General features: G+C 40.4%; 1 protein-coding gene across 1 annotated transcript in view; it reads right to left on the bottom strand.

The window, feature by feature from the left end:
* Window positions 1-20,441, bottom strand: part of LOC140927821 (uncharacterized) — a 40,050-nt gene that overhangs the window by 5,541 nt on the left and 14,068 nt on the right. Inside the window, exons 14-32 of the mRNA XM_073377503.1 lie at window positions 19,516-19,627; window positions 17,722-17,816; window positions 16,905-17,037; window positions 15,634-15,690; window positions 13,782-13,848; window positions 12,997-13,042; window positions 12,653-12,716; window positions 12,007-12,072; window positions 10,566-10,751; window positions 10,399-10,476; window positions 9,492-9,602; window positions 8,286-8,361; window positions 6,364-6,436; window positions 5,819-5,861; window positions 4,953-5,027; window positions 4,327-4,406; window positions 3,212-3,265; window positions 1,282-1,360; window positions 522-641 (exon numbers count right to left, since the gene is read on the bottom strand). Coding sequence (XP_073233604.1) covers window positions 522-641; window positions 1,282-1,360; window positions 3,212-3,265; window positions 4,327-4,406; window positions 4,953-5,027; window positions 5,819-5,861; window positions 6,364-6,436; window positions 8,286-8,361; window positions 9,492-9,602; window positions 10,399-10,476; window positions 10,566-10,751; window positions 12,007-12,072; window positions 12,653-12,716; window positions 12,997-13,042; window positions 13,782-13,848; window positions 15,634-15,690; window positions 16,905-17,037; window positions 17,722-17,816; window positions 19,516-19,627 — 1,615 coding nt within the window. The remainder of the gene's footprint in view (window positions 1-521; window positions 642-1,281; window positions 1,361-3,211; window positions 3,266-4,326; window positions 4,407-4,952; window positions 5,028-5,818; window positions 5,862-6,363; window positions 6,437-8,285; window positions 8,362-9,491; window positions 9,603-10,398; window positions 10,477-10,565; window positions 10,752-12,006; window positions 12,073-12,652; window positions 12,717-12,996; window positions 13,043-13,781; window positions 13,849-15,633; window positions 15,691-16,904; window positions 17,038-17,721; window positions 17,817-19,515; window positions 19,628-20,441) is intronic.

Below are 20,441 nucleotides of genomic sequence, written 5' to 3' on the forward strand. Positions count from 1 at the left end.
AATAAAAATGTAATCTTGGTAATTTCTGCGCCGACAATAACAACCTGCGATGTTTTTGTTGCCGTCGGCGTATGTTCTCATATGTCGCAATAGTAGGGACCTTACGAAACTACGGCGGCGACAGTAACGGGAAAGTAAAAAAAACAACAGGTTTAATACGAAAAACAATAATTCCCCAAGTGCATCACGCGTTTTTGCAAATGTCTTTGCCGTCCCTGCACAAAAAACGCCGTAAATGACCAACTTTAAGGTTACTTGAGAACGGGAACTATTACTAGCTCTGTTTGAACTTGAACGCGGTATCATCACTTCAGCTCCAACCTAATTTGCTTTCATTCAAGTAACAAGGTGAATTAGAAGAATCGCAAGAAAGTTTGCGAGAATGCTCAGTGTACTTTTTATTGACGTTTTTATTGACGTCGCCCCTGTACGATCGTAAGGTGCCTAGTACTGTAACCCTAGGTGATACTGGCAGGTAGACTGGCGGAATATGGCCGAGAACCAGGCAAAACAGTACTCACGTAATCTAGTCTGCTACTGATGGCTCTAAACACAAACCCAAGGAACGTGGGTTGATCCACAAAAATGCACACTCTGATAAACACTTCAAGTACTTCTCGCACCAACTGTATCTCTAGTTCCTGTGGGAGAGTTTAAAAATAGTTTTAACGCACAAAAAGTTCACGACCACAGAACAAAAATAGCAAGGGAACAACAGCAGAAGGCAATGTATGAAAATGTACCAACTGGCGCTGCAACTTTTAAGTTAATAGCGAAACTTTGTTAAGTTAGTTTATCACTTCCTCCACCATATGGTGCGGGACACACAACAGAGGGGGACTCTTACTTATGACCCACCCGGCCCAGGAGAGGTTGGTGACACCACCACAGTGGGGTGGGTTCTTTTACGTCCCATAAGAACCAGATGAGAGAAAGCGCTGTGAGACGGGACCCACGGGTTTTTCGTCCTTATCCGAGAAGACTAGAGTAAGAAAGTTTAACCGTTTGCAGATGTCATTGCAAAGGCAGCACTTTCTCCTGAGTTATTTAAAGACTCTGAGTGTTGGTCCGGCAGGGGTTTGAACCCGCGTCCTCCGGCTCAGCAGACCGGCGCTCTCCCAACTGAGCTTACAAGGCACAGAAGCCTCTTTCTAACGAAAGCGCGACCCTGAGGTACATTGATCGCGGCCGCCATCATGAAAACAGTTAAAATACTGAATATGGGCGGAAAAGGGTAACTGTTAAACTAACGGCCATCGTACCAAGTGACCTAAGCCTGACCTTGGTGCTGATAACTTCAGTGAGGCTCAACAAGGCGAAATCAAAATACGACTGCACCAATGAATGTAACGGCTCCTCTCTGCAAATGTAGAAGTGACAGTCAAACACGGAATCAGGTTCAAAAAGAAAGAAAGCATACAACGTTAAATCACCAACACAGTACCACAGGAAAGGTCTGCTCAACGACTTAATTGGTGTTGTTCACGACCACTTTAGGTTTAAATTCATAGACCCAAAATTTAGGACAAGAGCACCGAAAATACAGTAACGAAACAATACTCCACAAAGGCACTGCTTTTCTGCTTTAACGTGAATGTTCAGCCACAAAAGAAAATGAAAGTAGAAACACCTTCTGAACAGGCTTTTAGCCAGGATTTTGAAAGTGGGAGTCCAAGTTTTATGTGGGCCAAAGGCCCACATAGCATGGCGCCTGCGGCGCCATGCTCCTAAGGGGGGTCTGGGGGCATGCTCCCCCAGAAAATTTTGAAAAATTGAAGCCTCTTAGACGTGATTTCCGCAATTCTGACAGCTGTAAACGTCTTTCAATTTACCTATTAAACCGCTGTTTTTCCTTGAAAGCTTTACTAAGCTATCCTTTCCTCAACTTACCTTGTTTAACACTGAATTATATTTGGGACAGGAACTCCAGTTGTTATGAAGAGTGATTGAAATTTGAAGTTGTCAAGCCATGATTTACACGAAAGAACAGATATGCGTGGCTTTGTTGGTCGAACTGCATTCTGGTCTACAAGTGCCAGTCTCCCAATCTCAGAAATGCAACATCTTTTATTATTTTCAGTAAAGAACTTTAATTTATGTGTTGTGTAGTCATTATTTACATTCAGACAATTGGTAGCGCAAAGCCTAAGACCTTTTCAAAGAAAACAAATCTACTCAATTACAACTGTAAGTCAGTTTAATAAACCAATATAAACTGTCGAACTGCTTATGGGCCTAAATTGTGCGTTATTTGGATTTTATATTCTTCGCGGTTGGCGGTCGAAAATTACTCTAGCTGCCTCGTAGTCGACGTCTTCAACTGGAATCCCGGCGTAGCTTAGCCTGATCAGCTTGTCCAATTGAGTGATGTTGGGCAGCATCCTGGATTTCGTCTTGATCCGATTTTGACAGCTAAAGACCCTCTCAGCTTCTGCATTGCCAACCAACGTGCGTATTTATTTATAGCAGACGGCAAAGTAGCCTGGGGACGACTTGGTAAGTCAATATCACTGAACAGCGGCTTTGCCTGTGAAATCGCTTCGCTCAACTTTAATTCATTTGATCAAAACAGAAAGGAAACTCGCTAAAAAAGTGTTAATATAGAAGAAAAATACGACAGCAACACTAAAACAACTCTTGAGAGCAAAAAGAAATGTAAGTTTTAGTAATTTATAGACACTGTTTTGTTACATTAAGCACAGAAGTTCGTAAATGGCCGCCCAAAACAGGCCGTCGAAAATCTCCCAGTTCTGAGAACTGGCCGTCCTTTGGACGGCTGGACGGCCGCCTGGCTAAAAGCCTGCTTCTGAAGTGTAAAAAAAAATGTACCATGGAATGTATGAATGTAGAATGAATGTAGAATTGAACTATTTGATCCAAAGATAGCAGCTAGAATCACTTTGTGTCGCACAATAAACAACACCACAGGAAAGTATTGCCCAGCAGCTTTCATCTGAAAGGTCACACTTTAAGATTTTATCCAAGGTAGAACCCTTTGTACAGCATAATAAGCACTACCACAGGAAAGTACTGATCACACTTCAGAATTTCTTTCAGACTGTAAAGTTAGAAAAACCCTGTCTGGCATAAAAAACAGCACCAGAGGAAAACACTGCTCTGTCGCTTTCATGTAAGTGAGCACAATTTATCACTCTAATTACACAGTTGAAATTTGTTGTCGTAAGAAAGTTAACTGAAGTTAAGTTCTTACCCGTCATCTCCTTGCATGTGCATTTCTTCAACGCGATATAAAATAATGTACAAACTAAGAAGAAAGTAAACAAGAGATATTATCAGCTGCAGTGAAGGAAACAAATACACAAGGCTCCTTTACGTTTCAGAAATATCTGGGGTGGAGACAGAAGAGCTTAATACCAGTCATTAGGGAGTTAAAGCAGCAACGTTTTTGAGCGATGAACGTCAACCGGAAGTAAGCGTTTTTCTCTTTTGATTTATCTTGACGCTACCAAATTTATACTGCTCAGTGTCTTTACTCTTAAACAGACGTTTTGCCCACGAATTTGTTCAAAAATACGACTGAAGAGTGCAAAAAGTCCACTTCCGATTGACGTTTTTCGCTCAAAAACGTTGTTGCTTAAACTCCCTATAATAGGGCCATTTATACGAGGAAAAATAAGACGCATCTTACATAAGACGCGTCTTAAATAAGACGAGCATGTCTTATCTAAGACGAGAACAGCTCGTATAAATGGTTCGCGTCTTATTTCTGTTCTTGACTCGTTTTCATGTGAATGTTGCCGGTAGCAATGGCAATCCAACGTGGAGCACCAAAAAGTAACGCATGCGTTCTATGCGTTCGCGTCTTATCTAAGAACAGGTGTTAAGGGCTGTTCTAAAATAAGACGCGTCTTAGCTAAGTCGCGTCTAATTTTAGACGAAATGTGCCGTTTGGACGGAAAGTTCGCGTCTTATTTAAGACGCGTCTCATTTTTCCTCGTAGAAATGGTCCTATTATCACACGACTGAAACCGCAAGTGGGCAAAATGGGCCCATCTTCCCCGCTCGGGTTTTCATGTGTTGGTTCCGCCAAAAAACCTTCTCTCTCGGCCATGTAATAAATCCTTAATTGACCATCGTGATCATTTGCCTCGTTCTGAACTAAGGTACTTCATATTTAGACAAAGTGATCTCTAATTTCCATGTGACTTCATGTAGACAAAAAACAAATTGCTTGCGTTCTGGTGAGGATTAGGGCTAAGGAATACTTCGTGATGTCTAAAAGCATGAATCTCATGCTTTCGCCATCCTGGACATATCTGAATCAACGGCTGCTGAGAAGACTACATCGAATTAAAAACAACTCACCCGTCCAGCAACGCCCTACACACGGCGGAATCTTCAAAGAACTGTCCAATGTAATGAACTAAGACTGGGAATATCATGATCTGTGTGAATACAGCAATACTCTACCGTCAGCTTTTAACTGTTAGCCAAGACGTTGGAATGAACGATGTGCGCGCCAAAAACTAATTTAGCAAAGTGTAGAGAAACACGCAGTACTAAGGGAAAGTAAGAATAATCTAAGAGTTGTGTCTAAACGTTAAAACGTTCTATAATTTTCTTTAAAAAAGGATAGATTAATACAAACTACAACCACAAGTAAGAGGAATTTTTCTTGGACTCGACAAGCACGAAAACTCTCATTCTAAATGAGTTTCGTAATGCACCAATCACCAGCAACCACGGCGGTAAGTCCCATCACCTGATGAAGACCAGTCAGTAGTATGCGTTCGTAAACGTCGCGATCGATAGCAAAGTGACTATTATGAAACAAACGATATACAAGCCCTATCGTACACATACCGCTATGAATAGTATCTATCACTATCCACTCATCTTCGTCAACTGCAACGTTCATGTTCTTACGAGCGCTGATGTATTTACTCAGCTTTCGAGAAGGCGGTTTGAATTTGATAAGATAATATCCTCACCAGCTGATCTGCATCACATTCTTTCAGGAATCTCGCAAGAACGGAGTGGACCTCAGAGATTAGGAACTTGCTAGCCTGTAAAGCAACACATCGGGATTTACAAAAACTTATTCACCATTCACGTATGATATATTGTCTGTACACAGATCATCTTCAAAACAGGAGGGGGCGGGGGGGAGGGAATTATGCCCAGTGGGCAATAATTCTCCTTTAAGGAATTAAAACATTAACTTAAGAACCTTTAGGTAACAGGTTGTGACAAATATAGTTTATGGCTACAAAGCAAGGAAACAATTAAAAGGGACTAAAAAGGCAAACTAATAAATAAATAAATAAATAAATAAATAAATAAATAAACAAAAGAACATTGAAGAAAAATTGTAGTGCAAATACGTTGTGTCTCCTACCTTCACCCTCCCCGAACAAATATTGCTGAAAAGACAAAACATGGGAGAAGAGGCGGGGGAGGGGGGGGTGACTGTCAAGGCCAGAATTTTCATGCATAATAAAATGACCAAGTTTTGCTCTAGGTTATGGCCTCTAGGCTACAATTAAACAAAGAGAAAAGAAACAAAACAAAAGACCAAAACACAAAAGGGAAATCAGCATCTCACAGCATGTGGCTCCGAAATTACTTCTTAATTTAAGGATAACTAACAAGAAGACAAACACCGTTGTTATTGTTGGTTTCAAGGAAACTATGTTCAATATCTCATACTGATTCGATCGTTTGAATAACCAACATTATTTTTAACAGGGCGCGGGTTACCACAGGCAAACTATTTGAAAGGTCTCTAATTGGTTTTATCTTCTCAAACGATCCCGAAAGTGAAATAAGGTGAAATATACCACTGAAAATTCCTCACCTGTTGTGCATGTTGCTGGGTTGTGGATGCTCTTGCTGAAAAACTATAAACCAAAAGGTTTATTTTAATAGATTCTAACTAGCAGCTGTTTACCTTATATTAAGTCTTCATCTTAAGTATTTATCGGTTCACACTGTTACTTGTTCGGTTGGTCCTTTTATTTATGAGAAAAGAGACTTGGGCCCCGTCCTCACGTATCCCTTTTTGTTTGAACACGGAAATTTTTCTCCCCGTTTTCAAAAAAATCCGCGTCCACACGAAAACGCACTAGAGACTGAAAACATGACAGTACCATGTTTGAGGGGAGTATCCGCATTTACTTGCCATATATTTTCCAACACATTGACGTAATCGTTTTGAAAACCCTCCGTTTTCATCCAACCACAAGAGTACAGCAAAACGGATACCACCGGATACGTGTAGACGATAGGCCAAACTGGACAAAAAAAACATCCGTTTTCATGCAAAAATGGATACGTATGGACGGGATCTTTATCTTGTGCCAGTCAACAATAAACCTAGGAAATTTAAAACAATTTTCACACCTTAGGAAACCCTCGGAAGGTGGAATAAACGGGGATTGGAATTCCAAACTTGAACACTTTTGCAACACAGCACCTGCCAAAAAAAGAGACGCAAGTCATCAAACTGAACTACTTTTTGTGACACCAACTTTAATGTTTCGCCAAAAACTTCATCCTGTGAAATAAAACAATTAAAGTTTCGGGGCATTTATTGATTAACATGTCGCAAAAGTTATGTCAAGTCGAAATTGCAATATGTGATAAGAAAAAAATCTAATAGAGCGACTTTACTTGACCCGTGAAACAGTTAATAACAACTAGTGCAAAATAGCTACAAATAAACAAAAGAAGACAATAGAATTAGTGCATAATAGCGAGTAGTATTCTACTACCTATTTCACGGGTTAAGTAAAATCACTCTAAGGTGCAATTTGCGAAAAGAGAAGCAATGTGTTTGTTGTTATTACATCTATTCTAATAAAAAATGTCCAACAGCTCTTTCAGATTAATTAAGTCTTCAAAATTCAGCGGGGAAACTTTCTTACGCGCCCTGTAGCGGAGCTCCATCGACTATGGCGGTTGCTTTGATAAAGCACATTGGCCACCGTGGAAAGCTTCCACTTACACCGGCCCATTCAATACAGTAGTTTTTCAACTCCGTTCATAAACCAAAATTTAGTGTTTCGTTCTCCACGCAAGGCTGTATATCAGTTTCTTCAGAAGCTTACCCAGTTATAATGTTAAATACTACATACACTGAAATTTGAACATATCAACAAACTGGCCTGAATTTTTTTCAGGTTCTCTTTCAACCGTTAAGGTTGTTTATTCAAAGCGAGGATCATTTCCACTTTCAAAAACTGGCCATTTTATCAAAATTCAGACATGTTTCAGAGGCTGAGGGGTGCAAAACAAAAGAAATCGCATTGAGATTCAGGGATTAACAATTCAATTTTTTTGTTTGTTGTTGTTTTTTTTTTTTAGAAACTGCCCTATTCAGGGTCTATTCACATTGGATTTAATCTGAATGATAATCACCAAGGAGATCATTAACAAGACATGAGCATCTTCAATTCAAACTAACTGTGCATTTGTCTGCCTCGGTAGCGCGGCGAATAACTATTTCAATGCTTTACTGTTCATACAGTTTGGAGACCAAATTCAAAAATTTTCATTGTACGTGTATTTATTTGGTGAGCAGTTTTTATATGGGAATTCAGTTTTCCCCTATAGCTTTCCTTTACCTGCTGTACTTTTATATATAGTTTTTATGATGATGATTTTTATCATTAGTTATAGCATATCTTTGTACCGTGGTAAAAAGCATCATTTAACTTTTATACTTTGCTCTTAAGAAAAGTCAAAACAACGACCACAATTACAGAAAATAAACGCGGTTATATTCAGACTGAATAAGTAAAAAGGAAGTTACCGTTTGCAAAGAATTTTTCGGAGAGTTGCAGACAGGTGATTTTCCTGTTTTGGGGGAACTCGTTTCCGCGATAAGATTAAATATCTTACATATACAACATTTTTGTGTTCATTCGAGCACTTTAGAAATTAAAATGCAACGGATACAACATCCTAATGTATTAACACTTTAAACCCTGAGAAGGCAAAATTTGAATTCTCATTTGTTGCCCCTATTCATTTCCTACAGAGGTAGTGGGGAGAAGTTGATAAAATATCAAGCAAATTAATCTTGTGTGATCATGTCTGTAATTCTCATGACCACTCTGTTTTACAAAGCATTGATATTACAAGGACAAATTTGATGCTGATCACTCTTAGGGCTTAAGGGTTAATTACTTTATATCGCGCTTAGTAATGCTTCAGTGCCATTCCAAATAAACTTGAGTGGGTGATTACTCTAAATGCTGGTATTTTTAACATTTTTTTCCAATATATAATAAAGAAGCTGAAGAAAAGACAGAGCAACGTACCGAGAGGCGTGTCGGGATAAGAGTGCATATAAAGAAACAAAATCTTGTTTAAAACTGTTTCTTCTTCTTTTACTTTCTGTAAAGATAAAAAGAGATCATTCAAAGATACTAACTCATGAAATTTGAGGTGGATATAGTGAATGGTATTTACGGAGTCAAGAAGTGGCATGGTTCAGGAAATATCAACTAAATTCAGCCACTTCCCACCAATACAGAGCATTCAAAAAAGTATGTCAAAGCACTCTGCAGCTTGTTTGCTTAATACTCTGTCTCATGATAACCAGAGCTCTTAAATGACACGCTGGCACTTCATCTTGCTCAAGGAAGTACCCGTTTCCCCCAGACGAAGAATCGCTGATTTGCAGAGCGGGAAGTTGCTGGCCCAAAGCGCGGATGGACCAACAACAGGGGTCTTAAATAGTGTTGGGAATCGGCTGAGATTTCTCAATCGATAATTGGTAATAATCGGATTGACTGAAACGATCGACCATTGATTATAGTCGGAGAAATCTCTTAAAGAAGATTTCCTTTATTTTTCACTAAAGTGCAAGTCAAAGAAATATAAACTTTTGAGTTTTCAACTGGGGCCCACTTTTATTAATGATAACCATTTTGTGAACAAAACAAAACCATAAACCACAAACGACTCTAGAGTTTCATAATACAGTCGAACCTCCCAGAAGTGGACACACAGGATCAAAAAGCCCGTTTTAATAGGAGGTGTCGGTTGGACCATGACCATTCAAGTGTCTGCTTGCAAGGGGTGTAACACTCGTTATTTAGCAAAAAATTTCCTTTCTTACCTCCTACGTTTCTTGTGGAAATAGTCGGAAGAATTTGTTAAAATATCGGGGCGAATTATTCCTATGTGATCATATACTTACAGTGCGACCGGGAAAACTGTGAACAAGTGAAATATCTCAGGAATGTTTATTGTGTTATAACCAATCACAGTAAAGATCAGGACATGCAAACTGGCCACAAAACCAAACTAATTGACGTTCTTGCTTGAGGATTAGTTTTCTCAAGCCTGATTGGCTTTTCCTTTGCAAGACAATAACACTCCAGAAATATTTCTGGTTTTCACGGTTTTCCTGGTTTGACTGTAATTTCATGACCTCTGTGACTGATTAAGCCTCGATACTAGAGGGAGAAATTTGGTAATAATCACTAGAAGGGTTCGCCTGTTACATGTATTTTTCAAACCTGTTCGTATTCGTCTGGCTCAAGAGGAAAACATATGTGTGATATCATTATTGTTTCCATAGCAACTACTGACAGCTTATCGAAGCACGGATCTTTAAGTATCCCAAGAACCTGGAGAATCAAATATAACAGTACAGTTACGGGTCAAAGTCTTGCCAATAATTACAACGAAAAGAAAAAGGTTCACCGATTTTTCCCTGTTCATGGGGACCTTGACTTTGGCTGGCCTAGAAACAGGCTCCTTGGTGAGGAAAGAGGGCGAATAACGGAGAGTAAAATTAGTGGGGGACTGAGGAGGGGGACACTAAGGTGCCTGTTCCCAGGAACCACCACGGTCAAACGTCTAAAGGGCTTGTTTACGTGGAGGTGGGGGACCCCAGATAGTTGAGGTAATATGTGACGGGTCACCCCACCTATCATGTAAACGTGATCAAATTAAAATGAGAGATTATATGGACAGGAGGGTTACTTCACCTCTCTGCGGTCCCCCACCTCCATGTAAACAGGCCTTGAGGCGTTCTCTTGTTTTAAGGTGGATTTCCACTATCGCGCGCGTAAATGAAATAGAGACAATGAATGGATGGTCACGCGTAAACCTCGCTCAACTTTTACGTTTACGCGTGGCCTTTCATACATTGCCTCTATTTTGTTTACGCAAGTAAATTTTACGTGCACTTGCAGAACTAGGTAGTGACAAGTCATCGTCAGTACGGAATTTTTGCGCTCGTTCCTCAAACGTCATTTAGCTGAATGGAAACCATTGATGACGTCGCAAAAGTCAGCTTTTTTCTCACGCTAGGACTGACAGAATAGAAAGGGATTTTTACCAAACATTTCCACAGAACTAAGGTGTTTGCAGAATTACTCCCACAGAAGTGTGGTAAGTTTCTCATCTCATCATCCCCACCTGACTCAACCATCTCTTTAGTCCCCGCTGAATCTCAGCCACAACTGTCAGCGCTGCTCGACCGCAACTCTCTGGATCCTGAAAACAGAAAAGTATTTGAAAAATATATATTTTTCCGTTTGATAGCTAGGCGAAATCTCCAGTAGTTCCGACTCTTAAATTCGTACCTTCCAGCTTGGTGGTGGCTGTTCCAGAAAGTGCATCAATCGACCAGCGTGCAGAATGGAGTACCTCAACGCAATACAGCTACCGTAGCACAGCAAAGTGTGCTCACGAGAAAGGTAATTATCCCAAAGGATTTCTAAGGGTTTCATATCAAACCATCTCACAACTTCTGTCACAAGTGGTAAAACCTAAATGAACAGATAATAAACATATGGCTAAGAGTATTTGCAAGAATAGTAAAGACAATGTCTATTGATAGAAAACTTGTAGACGATTTCCACTTAGGGGCCACATCCTAGAAATCTTTTTTTTTCCGAAATTAAATGTTTTTTTTGTGAATGTTTCAAACAAAATAATGAAACCGTAAGATTTTACACTTTGTATACAGCTACTTCATTTATAGCGTCTATTATAATGAAAAGGAGGGGCTTCTGAATTAATGCCAGGGTCAGTGCTATCTGTCATTTCACATTAAATATTTAAGTAGACAACATCTGCTATTGTTATGTAGCTGGAAATGTTTGTCCAACAGCACGCGCTCTCATTTGTTACTTCGAGGTCACATGACATATAACAATGAAACTGTTTCCCGCCAAAATCTCTCAGCGGACAACATTGCAAAAGTCTATGACGTCAGAGAATAACAGTGCTCTGTTACCCGCGAACGTTGACCAACAACTTTGTCTCGGCTTCGCCTCGGGAAACATTGAGATTCTCAGCAAACAAAATTAATTGTTTCCCTCGAGACCAGTCATTAAGTGTTTAATAGTGAAAATCACATGTAAAGCCTTAAGAGATATCTTGCTTTAGAAAGGTAGAACGTTATCATACTCACTATAATTTGGTTAAATGTAATTTAACTAAGTTAACCACCACGAGCTTAGAGGTCAAGCGGTCCACAAGCTTAGCGGTCAAGCGGTTCATAAGGTTAAACTTGTGGACTCGTGTCCACAAGTTTAGCGGTCCACAAGCTTAGCGGTCAAGCGGCCCACGAGCGTAGCGGGCATCCAGTGGTCAATCCCATAAGTGCAGGCTCACATGGTTTGTGATAGCTTTGTATACGGATAGGGGCTGCGAGTTCTTCGTCGAGCGTTTGTGCAGTGGGCTGTGGAGCGGTTCATTTAGCGTCTTCCCCCCACCTCCCATCCCTATTTTTCTTCCTTCCACTGTTTCATCAGTGTGACGGGTGCCTGGAATGGGGGGCTCATGGCTGGGTTGCGGGGATTTGCCAGCCATGGGGGCAGTTTTCTATCTAGGGGCTGGCTGGCCACAGCGGAAGCCCCTGGGTTTCCAAGGCACCCACCTTCCACTTAAGAGAGGCAGTGGGTTAAAGGTTGTTTTCATCCAGAAAAAATGGTTAATCAGAGTTTGCAGTCACTTTCAGTTTGATCTCCACGAAAACCCATTTTCCTCAGGAAATAGCTGTAAACATGATGTACCCACCTGTTGTCCCATTCTTCGTAATTCCCATCTTGTATCCGCTAAACATTCTATTGTTTGGAGCAGTACCTACAGGAGAAGGGTTTGTAAAATGGAAACTTTGGTGTTATTTTCAAAGTCAAAGTTTTGACCTCTTACTTGTAGTGGTGTGCCGATCATCGTTTATAATCGATCACTGATCGAAAACGTTAAGAGATGAAATAACCAATTATGGAAAACGTTCGATCAATTATCACGGGAAAATATTTTTAAAATATTGTTGACAATCAAAAATGTTAAAACTTTGGTGTCTTTCTTTAAATGGACGTAATGCGCAGCTATAATCTATTGACAACTCTTTTTTGATATATTTTGGATGTTTTTTCAAAACAAATGTAAACGTAGAAGGGAGAGCGAATAGAGAGAATCACAGGGAATGACAGTGTCGTGTCCTCAACATACACAGCACCACTGCTGTGCTTAAATCTCTCTATTGATTTCCGAGGATGTTGCTTCGTTCACTTTTTATTGGGCGTTTTATAAGAAAACTTACCTTACACTTTTAAAAATAGATGGAACTCTTATAAAGAGACTGATCGATCAGTTGGGTAAATCCGATTATTTCGGATGATCGATTATCAAATCTCGGCCAATTCCCAACACAACTTACTTGTGTTAAGACAGCTGATAATGTTCCTAGCTGAAGAGCATTTGTCCACTGGGGTACTTCCTCTCTGAAATTTCACAAAACGTAACTCATGTAAGACTAGTCTAACAGGTACACTGCGTCTCATACATAATTTGGCAACACAGCATAAAATCATAAGATAAGATCTCAAAAAAACTCTCTATTTTCGAATCCCTCATAATACACTCGTTTTGCCCCCCTCCCCAACAATAACGTATGCAGCAATTTTGGGGGGTGTGGGGGGGGGGGGGCGGGCGGGGTACAAAGAGAGTGTATTATGGTGGATTCGGAAACGGTCAGTAATATAGATATCTTGTTTAACTTACTCCAGCATTGATAAACTTAAAGGCACCTTGTTGGAAACTCCATCACCTAAAACGAAACAAGCAGAGAAAGAAAATCAAGGAGATAAAGGAATAAACATGATAATTATCACTTAAACAGTAATTGGTAACCTGGAAGGTCATTCCGGCTTCCTGCATGACACAACTTGAAGTTTACAACGTACACAGACGTCAGTGAACCAGCATGCTTGGCGAGAGGGTCTTATGAATCCCGCCCAGTTATATAAGACGTTGATAGAGCATTACATGTAAAAACACAGGAATACACGGGTTAAATTCTGCAACCGTCCTATATCCCGGAATGTTTTTCGTGTTGGTTAGCTGCCGCGATACAGTCATGTGACATTGGTCAGCAGATACTCTTTTTCGACAACTGTCAATTGACCATAACATGGACGTCCAATATCAAGTTCAATACAGATAGTATATGCCTTGGACTCCCAGCTAGTAAGTGTAACATTTCACATCCGCTGACATGAGAACTGACCTAAGGACATTTTTCTCATAATCAAAATTACTTGAATGAAAGGACAACCAAATTCTATTTCCTATGGTGCTCCTCTGCGAGCGAGTCCGTGGTGTTTTTTCAAAGAGCCCGATTAATACGGATACCAGGATAATACGGACACCATGGCATGTCCCCTTGGTCTCCGTATTAAAAGGGTTCTACTGTACCAATAAGTTGTTAACTGACAAAACCTTAAAGAAAGTCAGGCCAAGTCAAGAGTTTTGTTCTTCTTTCTTTTCAACAAGGAAACGTCTCATACCAAACTGAGAATCACTCCATCCAAAGGGAGACTTTAAACACTGGAACAAGACTGTGTCCGTAAGATCCTGAGAAAAAAAAGTCATGAACGATTCTTAGTAATAACCAAAAGGTTCATTTACATTTTGGTTTCATTAAAGCACAATTTACTGAACAAACCCAGCCACTTTTTTTTTTCCAAAGCACAGGGTTACGTGGACCGTTGCTGCTTCGTCGCGACAAAGATTTTCTTTGTTTTCTGGCTGTTGTGTAGCAGTTGTTTAAGCAGACCTGTCAAGTTTTCTGTGGCGGTGGGATTTTAGCGTTCCACAATTCCCCCAACCCTCTGTTTTTATTATCACGTTCCCCTGGTACAATCAGTGTTCGTTTTAAGGTGATGTTACACGGGTCGATTCGCAACGATGATTTTTCACACAACACAGCGCTGCAATATTGGTACAATGTTGTAACCATTCCAAACAATGTCACAAGAATGTTGCAACGCTATGCCACACGGTTATGCGCTAAAAATTGTTGTTGCTAATCGTCTAGTGCAACATCACCTTCAGTCAAGCTCAATTGTGTTGTTGTAAACTTAGCGTACCAGGACTTTTTTGAGAATTCATCAGTTTGTTTTCCTAACAAAAGAACAACAGTAGCTGCATTTACACAAGCCATTTTACCCTTAGGTAAGAGCCTTTTGGCCTTTTTGTTCTAAAAATGTAGTTAACGACTAGGAGCTATGGTCTCGGGTGTTTTTGGCTTTCTTTGGTGGTGTGTTAGCCGTCTGTAGCGCTGTTGCATGACTATGTTTGCGTTTGTAGCGTTTACCATTGTTCGTGAGCACGAGGGGCAGATTCCTGTCCAGCGGTATGTTGCTTTGGTGCATGCGCAGGCAATGTGCCTACGTTGTGTTTTAACGTTGTATTTGCGTTGTACTCGAAGCTTTGTTAGCGTGGCGTGGCGTGGCGTGGCGTGGCGTGGCGTGGAGTAGCGTTCTAGTAGCATAGTGTTTCTCTTGGTCTCCTCCCTCCCTCCGCTTTCTTAGTTTAGCGTCTCCTCCTCCTTCCCGCTTTTTTTTTTTTTTTCGTTGTTTCGGGGGTTTGTTTATTTAACTACACTGGGGTTCTGGCCTCAGTGTGACGGGTGCTATAGTGGGGGGCTGGGCGCGGGGGGGCTTGTGGCTGGGTTGCGGGTTGGTAGACCTGTGGGTGTTCTTCCGCCTTGGGGTGTAATTGCGGTTGCAGCCCCCTGGCCCATGGGCACCCAACCTTCACTTGCGACGCAGGCGTTAAAAAAGGAAAAAAAGCTGCAAGTACTGGATAAAGGAGGAACGAGCTCAACAGCTTCGTTCGCTTTAGTCTCCAAAGTTAAGTATAAATTGTTATCGCTAAACGTAACTGATGTGGAGACCATTTAATGGTTTATGTCAGTCGTGCAAGTTTACAAGGACGCTTACCGTGTAACCAAATCCAAGTCCCCCCCCCCCCCCCCCCCCGCCCCTGAGCAATTCGATCTCACCAGTGTGGAACCGCAAACACGAAAGTGATCAAAACCCTCAGTAAACCAAACCCAAGCTATTTCCTAGAGGTGGATTTCCACTGCCGCGTAATTTACTTTCATGCCTCAAAAATAAAACAGACGCAATGTATGAAGTGTCGCGCGAAAGCATAAAAGGTGAGCGAGTTTTAACTTTTAAGTTTACGCGCGACCTTTTATACATTGTTTCAATTTTATTTACGCACACAAATTTTACGCACGAAAGCAAGTAAAAAATAATTACCCGACAGTGGACATCCACCTAAAGGGAGCTTTCGGTAAAAGTGCTAGCGTAATCGCACCTCAAGTAGTCAATCAGAAGGCAATTATCATACCTCACTTGACGACTGCTCTGAATCCAAAGCTTTTGTCTGATTAAGTAATGAATTTCCCTAAAGTAACAATATAACAGTCACTCCATTAAATCACGATTAACTCTTAATTGTACAACAACTGAATGCTTATAGACACCAATGGTTGATGTAATTTATGATCTTTAAATCTAAATGCTCTAAACGTCGCGCCTGGGATACAATGACAGCAGTCTGATAAAAAAATCGTATTTCATTTTGTAGCAAGAGGAGTTATGAATAATTTAAGAAATTACACGGGCCAAATAAAACAGATACAGACAGTCCAATACACGGAAGTGGAACATACTACATACTACTATCCTTAAAAACATCACGGACACGTTTTATCTGCGAAACAGAATGACGATCTCACTGATTTTGTTACAAACAGTTATGGTGAGTCCTGGGACTCATCTTGTGAAAAATCATGAGTCCCAGCCCAGAACCATTGAGTCCCAGTTCAAAAACCAGCGAGTCCCTGGGTCTTTACGTAACCACACAGTTAATCTAAAGACAGACTCCAAAACTCTGTATTACAGTTTACTGAAATAAAAATATACTCCTACTATTGTCGAGCACAACAAAGACTAAAACAAATATGCGCCGTTAAACAACAGCCACAGAAATCACACAAACAGGATATTCTACAAAAACATCTTCAGATCGATCAATTGATCTTATAGCACAAATTATTTTGTATCTTTGGGGATTTTTATGCGTCAGGGACACAGGACACAGAGGTAACAAATCACTGTGATCTATTTTAATAACGAAACTGATAATTACTTTGTGTAAGGAAGTCCCTGATGTATTGAGGCTCAAATTCAGTCGAAATAGACTCTAGGTGCATGAAGAACGTGTAGCATGTTCAGACTCAAATACGATAAAGTTCAGACTTTATCTCAAATAAAATGCAGACTTGACCGTATAAAAACAAATGACAAAGAGAGATCTAAAAGACCTAGAGGAAAGTACGGAACGAAGTTGAAACTTACGCGCGAGCAGGTACAGCTGTACTGGGAAGTTGTTGCCTAAAAGCAGAAGCATACCCTGTTAAGGGTTATATGCTTCTGCTAAAAGCTAATATTTCACTTGAAATCACGCGGGCGGACAAAAACAAACTAAGGGAGAGTGGTTGAGAAGAATTAAAATATCAATTCAAGAGCTAAAACATCCTTCAAAGTTTAAAAAGTTCAAAAATCTTCAAAACGTTAAGTTTAAGAGTTCAACCACTTTGATCCCAAAGCACTTACCAGAACAAACGTGCTCGTTCGTGGAAGTCTAAATGGTCTTTTGGGTGAGATTTGCGGTGTCGTTACAGAGTACTGTCTGATGAGCTGCCTGGTCTGTGTATCAACATCCACACCAGCACAAGAAGCTGCTCTCCTGCAAAGACAAGACATGGAGAAAGGGAAATTAGTTAGAAGTGAATCAAACGTCAACCACTTGTAAGATACATTGTTATTCATTCAAGATTTATTTATTGACAACAAATTAACAGCATTAATACACAGCACAAAGTGAAAGGATTAATAAATAAATAAGTCAGTAAGTGACAAAACAAGTTACAACAAAAATAAAAAGTATTGGAGGATAAAAACCTGTCAGTTGCCACACATATTTAATATTGTTTGCCACAATTTTCAATGTCATATTGTTCAAAAAGCTTACGTAAAAATTCATCTAAATTACGTTTCCTTACAATGTTCTTGCAAGTATACAAGTATTTCTTTTGCAGTAAAACCAATCGACGAAGTTTACTTTGAGTGGAATTTGGCATTTGCATTGGAAGAGAATCATCGAACGTGTTGTTATTCATTCAAGATATTTCTCCGCTTCTGATTGTCTCAAATAAGCGGCTTATTCATAATAACCAGCTACCGTTGACCAAATTTGGTACCAAACATGTTGGTAGTTTAGTCAAACCGAAGATCAAACCTGCGATTTGACAAGACAACGCCACGGCAAATGTACAAATAGTTCAGCAGCACAGCAGTATGTCAACCAAATTACTTTCCACTATATAACTTTATACACAGATGTAAGAATTCCAACAAAGTCTATACATACATGGGCTTCTTTTTAGATGTAATACGACTCTCGCTACTGTGTTTTAACGTTCCTTCGGCTGCATGTCTTCTTTCCATAACGCCAGTTTCACCTTCCTGTTACAAAGAAACCAATAGAAACCTTTAGATTCGAGGACGAGATTTAAAAATAGATTTTAATTCAAGTTGCTCGCGTACTTAAAAAAATCGATCTATCGGAAAACTTCATTGTACTTTTTTCAACAAAAAAGTTAGCAGTGACTAATAAATGAAATGATATGTGTGGAGGAAAGAACACAGAAAAAAATTCTGAGCTCCAGATGGGCCACGACCTTCCGTACACTAGTCGGATGCAAAAAAAGTTAGCATAGTTATTACTATGATCGAAGGAGTATAGGCCCTCTTCCGATCGCAAAATGATATAACTTCTAATATTTAATATTTTGTTTCCGCCATTACGACATTCTCGCTGAAACCCGTAGTAGAATGACGACGGCTATCACGTTTTCCCGCCAAAATGAAGCTGGTTGTTCACGCGGGCGCACTACTTAGTATTGAGAAAATCTCGTACTCGTAGTCGTCCTCGTCTTAGAATCTAAAGCTCTCTAATATAGACTGCCAACAGCCACTTTTCAATCTGTCAAGTTGAGGCTTGACAGGACTCGAGAGTGGGGAGTTGCCTCGTTTGCTCGCACGTAACATGCTCACCCGCGCGACAATCCCGAGGGACTACTGGCAGCCTGTCTAAAACCAAAACATGCATTTAATCAATAACCAACTGTGGTTAAGGTAATCTCCAGTATATATATTAGATGGATTTTCGAAAACGCTACCGCCAAATAAACCTCTTCCATCAAGCCAATTTAACGATATAAAAACTAAGCCGGAGTGCCACCATTGCTTTTTTCGTTTATGTCTTCTTTCTTTCTCCTCGTCCTTGTTATTTTCGTTTCCTTTCCTTTCGTTACTGTGATTCTCGACCTTATCGGACACAAACGAAACCCTGACTCTGGTTTCCTCGCCAAATGACGGCTGAGAAACTAGCGCAGAAATTCCATACTGATGACGCGTCACTACCCAGATCTGGGTAGTGCCCCTGATTGGTTGAATCAAATTTCCCACGCGGCACGGCCAATCAGAAGCACTATACCCAGATCTGGGAAGTGACGTGTCATCAATATGGAATTTCTGCGCTCGTTTCTCCGACGTAATTTGGTGGGGAAACCAGTGGTAGCGTCGCCAAATGTCGGCTGTTTTCTCAGGCTAATTTACTCATTTCATCAAAAACGTGATCTGTTCGTTGCACCAAATAAAATCAAATTGCGGTATGTGTTAGTTTTAGCGATTTTATCAAGAGCCATAATGGGAGCTTTTTTACCGATTACACAAGAAGAAGAGCTAATGCGATGGCAACCGAGTGGGGTAACAAGACTCAGAGTTTGAGTTATCAGGGTAAATTTCAATGACATTTTGACCAAGGGAAAGGAAATTTAGTTTGATGTAGCGGGGAATTTGAGTTATCCGAGTTCGAGTTAACCGAGTGAAAATAACTGAAAAGTGGGGTGAAATCCAAGGGAAATAAGACTTAGTTTGAGTTGGCGGGGAGTTTGAGTTATCCAAGTTCGAGCTACCGGGGTTCTTCTGTATTTTCCTTTTCTTTCCCACGAAAAACGCCGAGGGTCAAGCTCACAGTAGCTGGGGGAAATCTCCAGCCCCCGACCCTTAGTGATAGCCCTGCTCATCATGAGTATACCATGCATGAAACAGTGCAAGTATAAGCTGTTTGAATCACTTAAGTAATGCAAGGTCTCCATACTTTTATGGTTGTTGTAGTGTACAGGGTGCCTGATGAAGAATTGATGACACCAACACTGTTGCTCTTCAAGCACAATTTGTGTGCGCTCTCTGCTGTAAAGTCAGACTTGGACCTTTAAAGATATCAAAACAAAGTCAGCCATAACAATTACAGTATTTAAAACATTGTTCACTGCAACACTATCACAAAGCAGAGAGGACAAACTCCTGTGGCAAAAAAACTTGAAACATTTCCTCACTGCTGCCTTCAAGCTCTCTCTCTATTATTTGCCTACAGAGTGTATCCCAGTTTCAGGGGCGAACCCCAAAATTTCAGACAGCGGGGGCCGCAAAACTTGCCAGCTACCTAGGTACTATTTATTTCAATACTGGTAAAAGAACTCTGAGAACATCTGTGTCCAGAACTTAAGGCTCTGAAAGACAGATTTTACTGAGAAATTTTAACAGAATCTAAGATAAAAGGGGGGAAGCACCCCCCTTGGTCCTCCTCTAAATCCACCCATGCAAATTCAATCCACCTGCACGTACGACCCCTGAAGAGTAGGAACTCTAAAGTACAACAAAACTTTTTGTGGAAAAAGCTGAGATAAGGTTTCATACAAAACTTTTCACGGAATTGATCCCTTTATCGTGTTCCCAAAGCTGCTTATGCCTGAGTGGCTTGCTACGGGCAACTTTTGCCTGGATCAACCCACAAAAATATACATCTTTCCTGTATTTCGACCGTATTCCTGCAAACAAAGGTATCGACTGGAGGATTGGATTCACAAAATAAAGCGAGTTGTATAAATTTGTCCACCTAAGCCTCAACCATGTTTCATTGTGTTTGCTGACTGGAGTAGAATACGAGAACGTTCTTTTCCTTTCCTTGAAACAACCTACACAGTTACATGCAGCAATCTTAGCTTGACAGTCATTGCAATTTTA

Source organism: Porites lutea, chromosome 2 (genome assembly GCF_958299795.1).
Source record: "Porites lutea chromosome 2, jaPorLute2.1, whole genome shotgun sequence".
NCBI lineage: Eukaryota > Metazoa > Cnidaria > Anthozoa > Scleractinia > Poritidae > Porites > Porites lutea.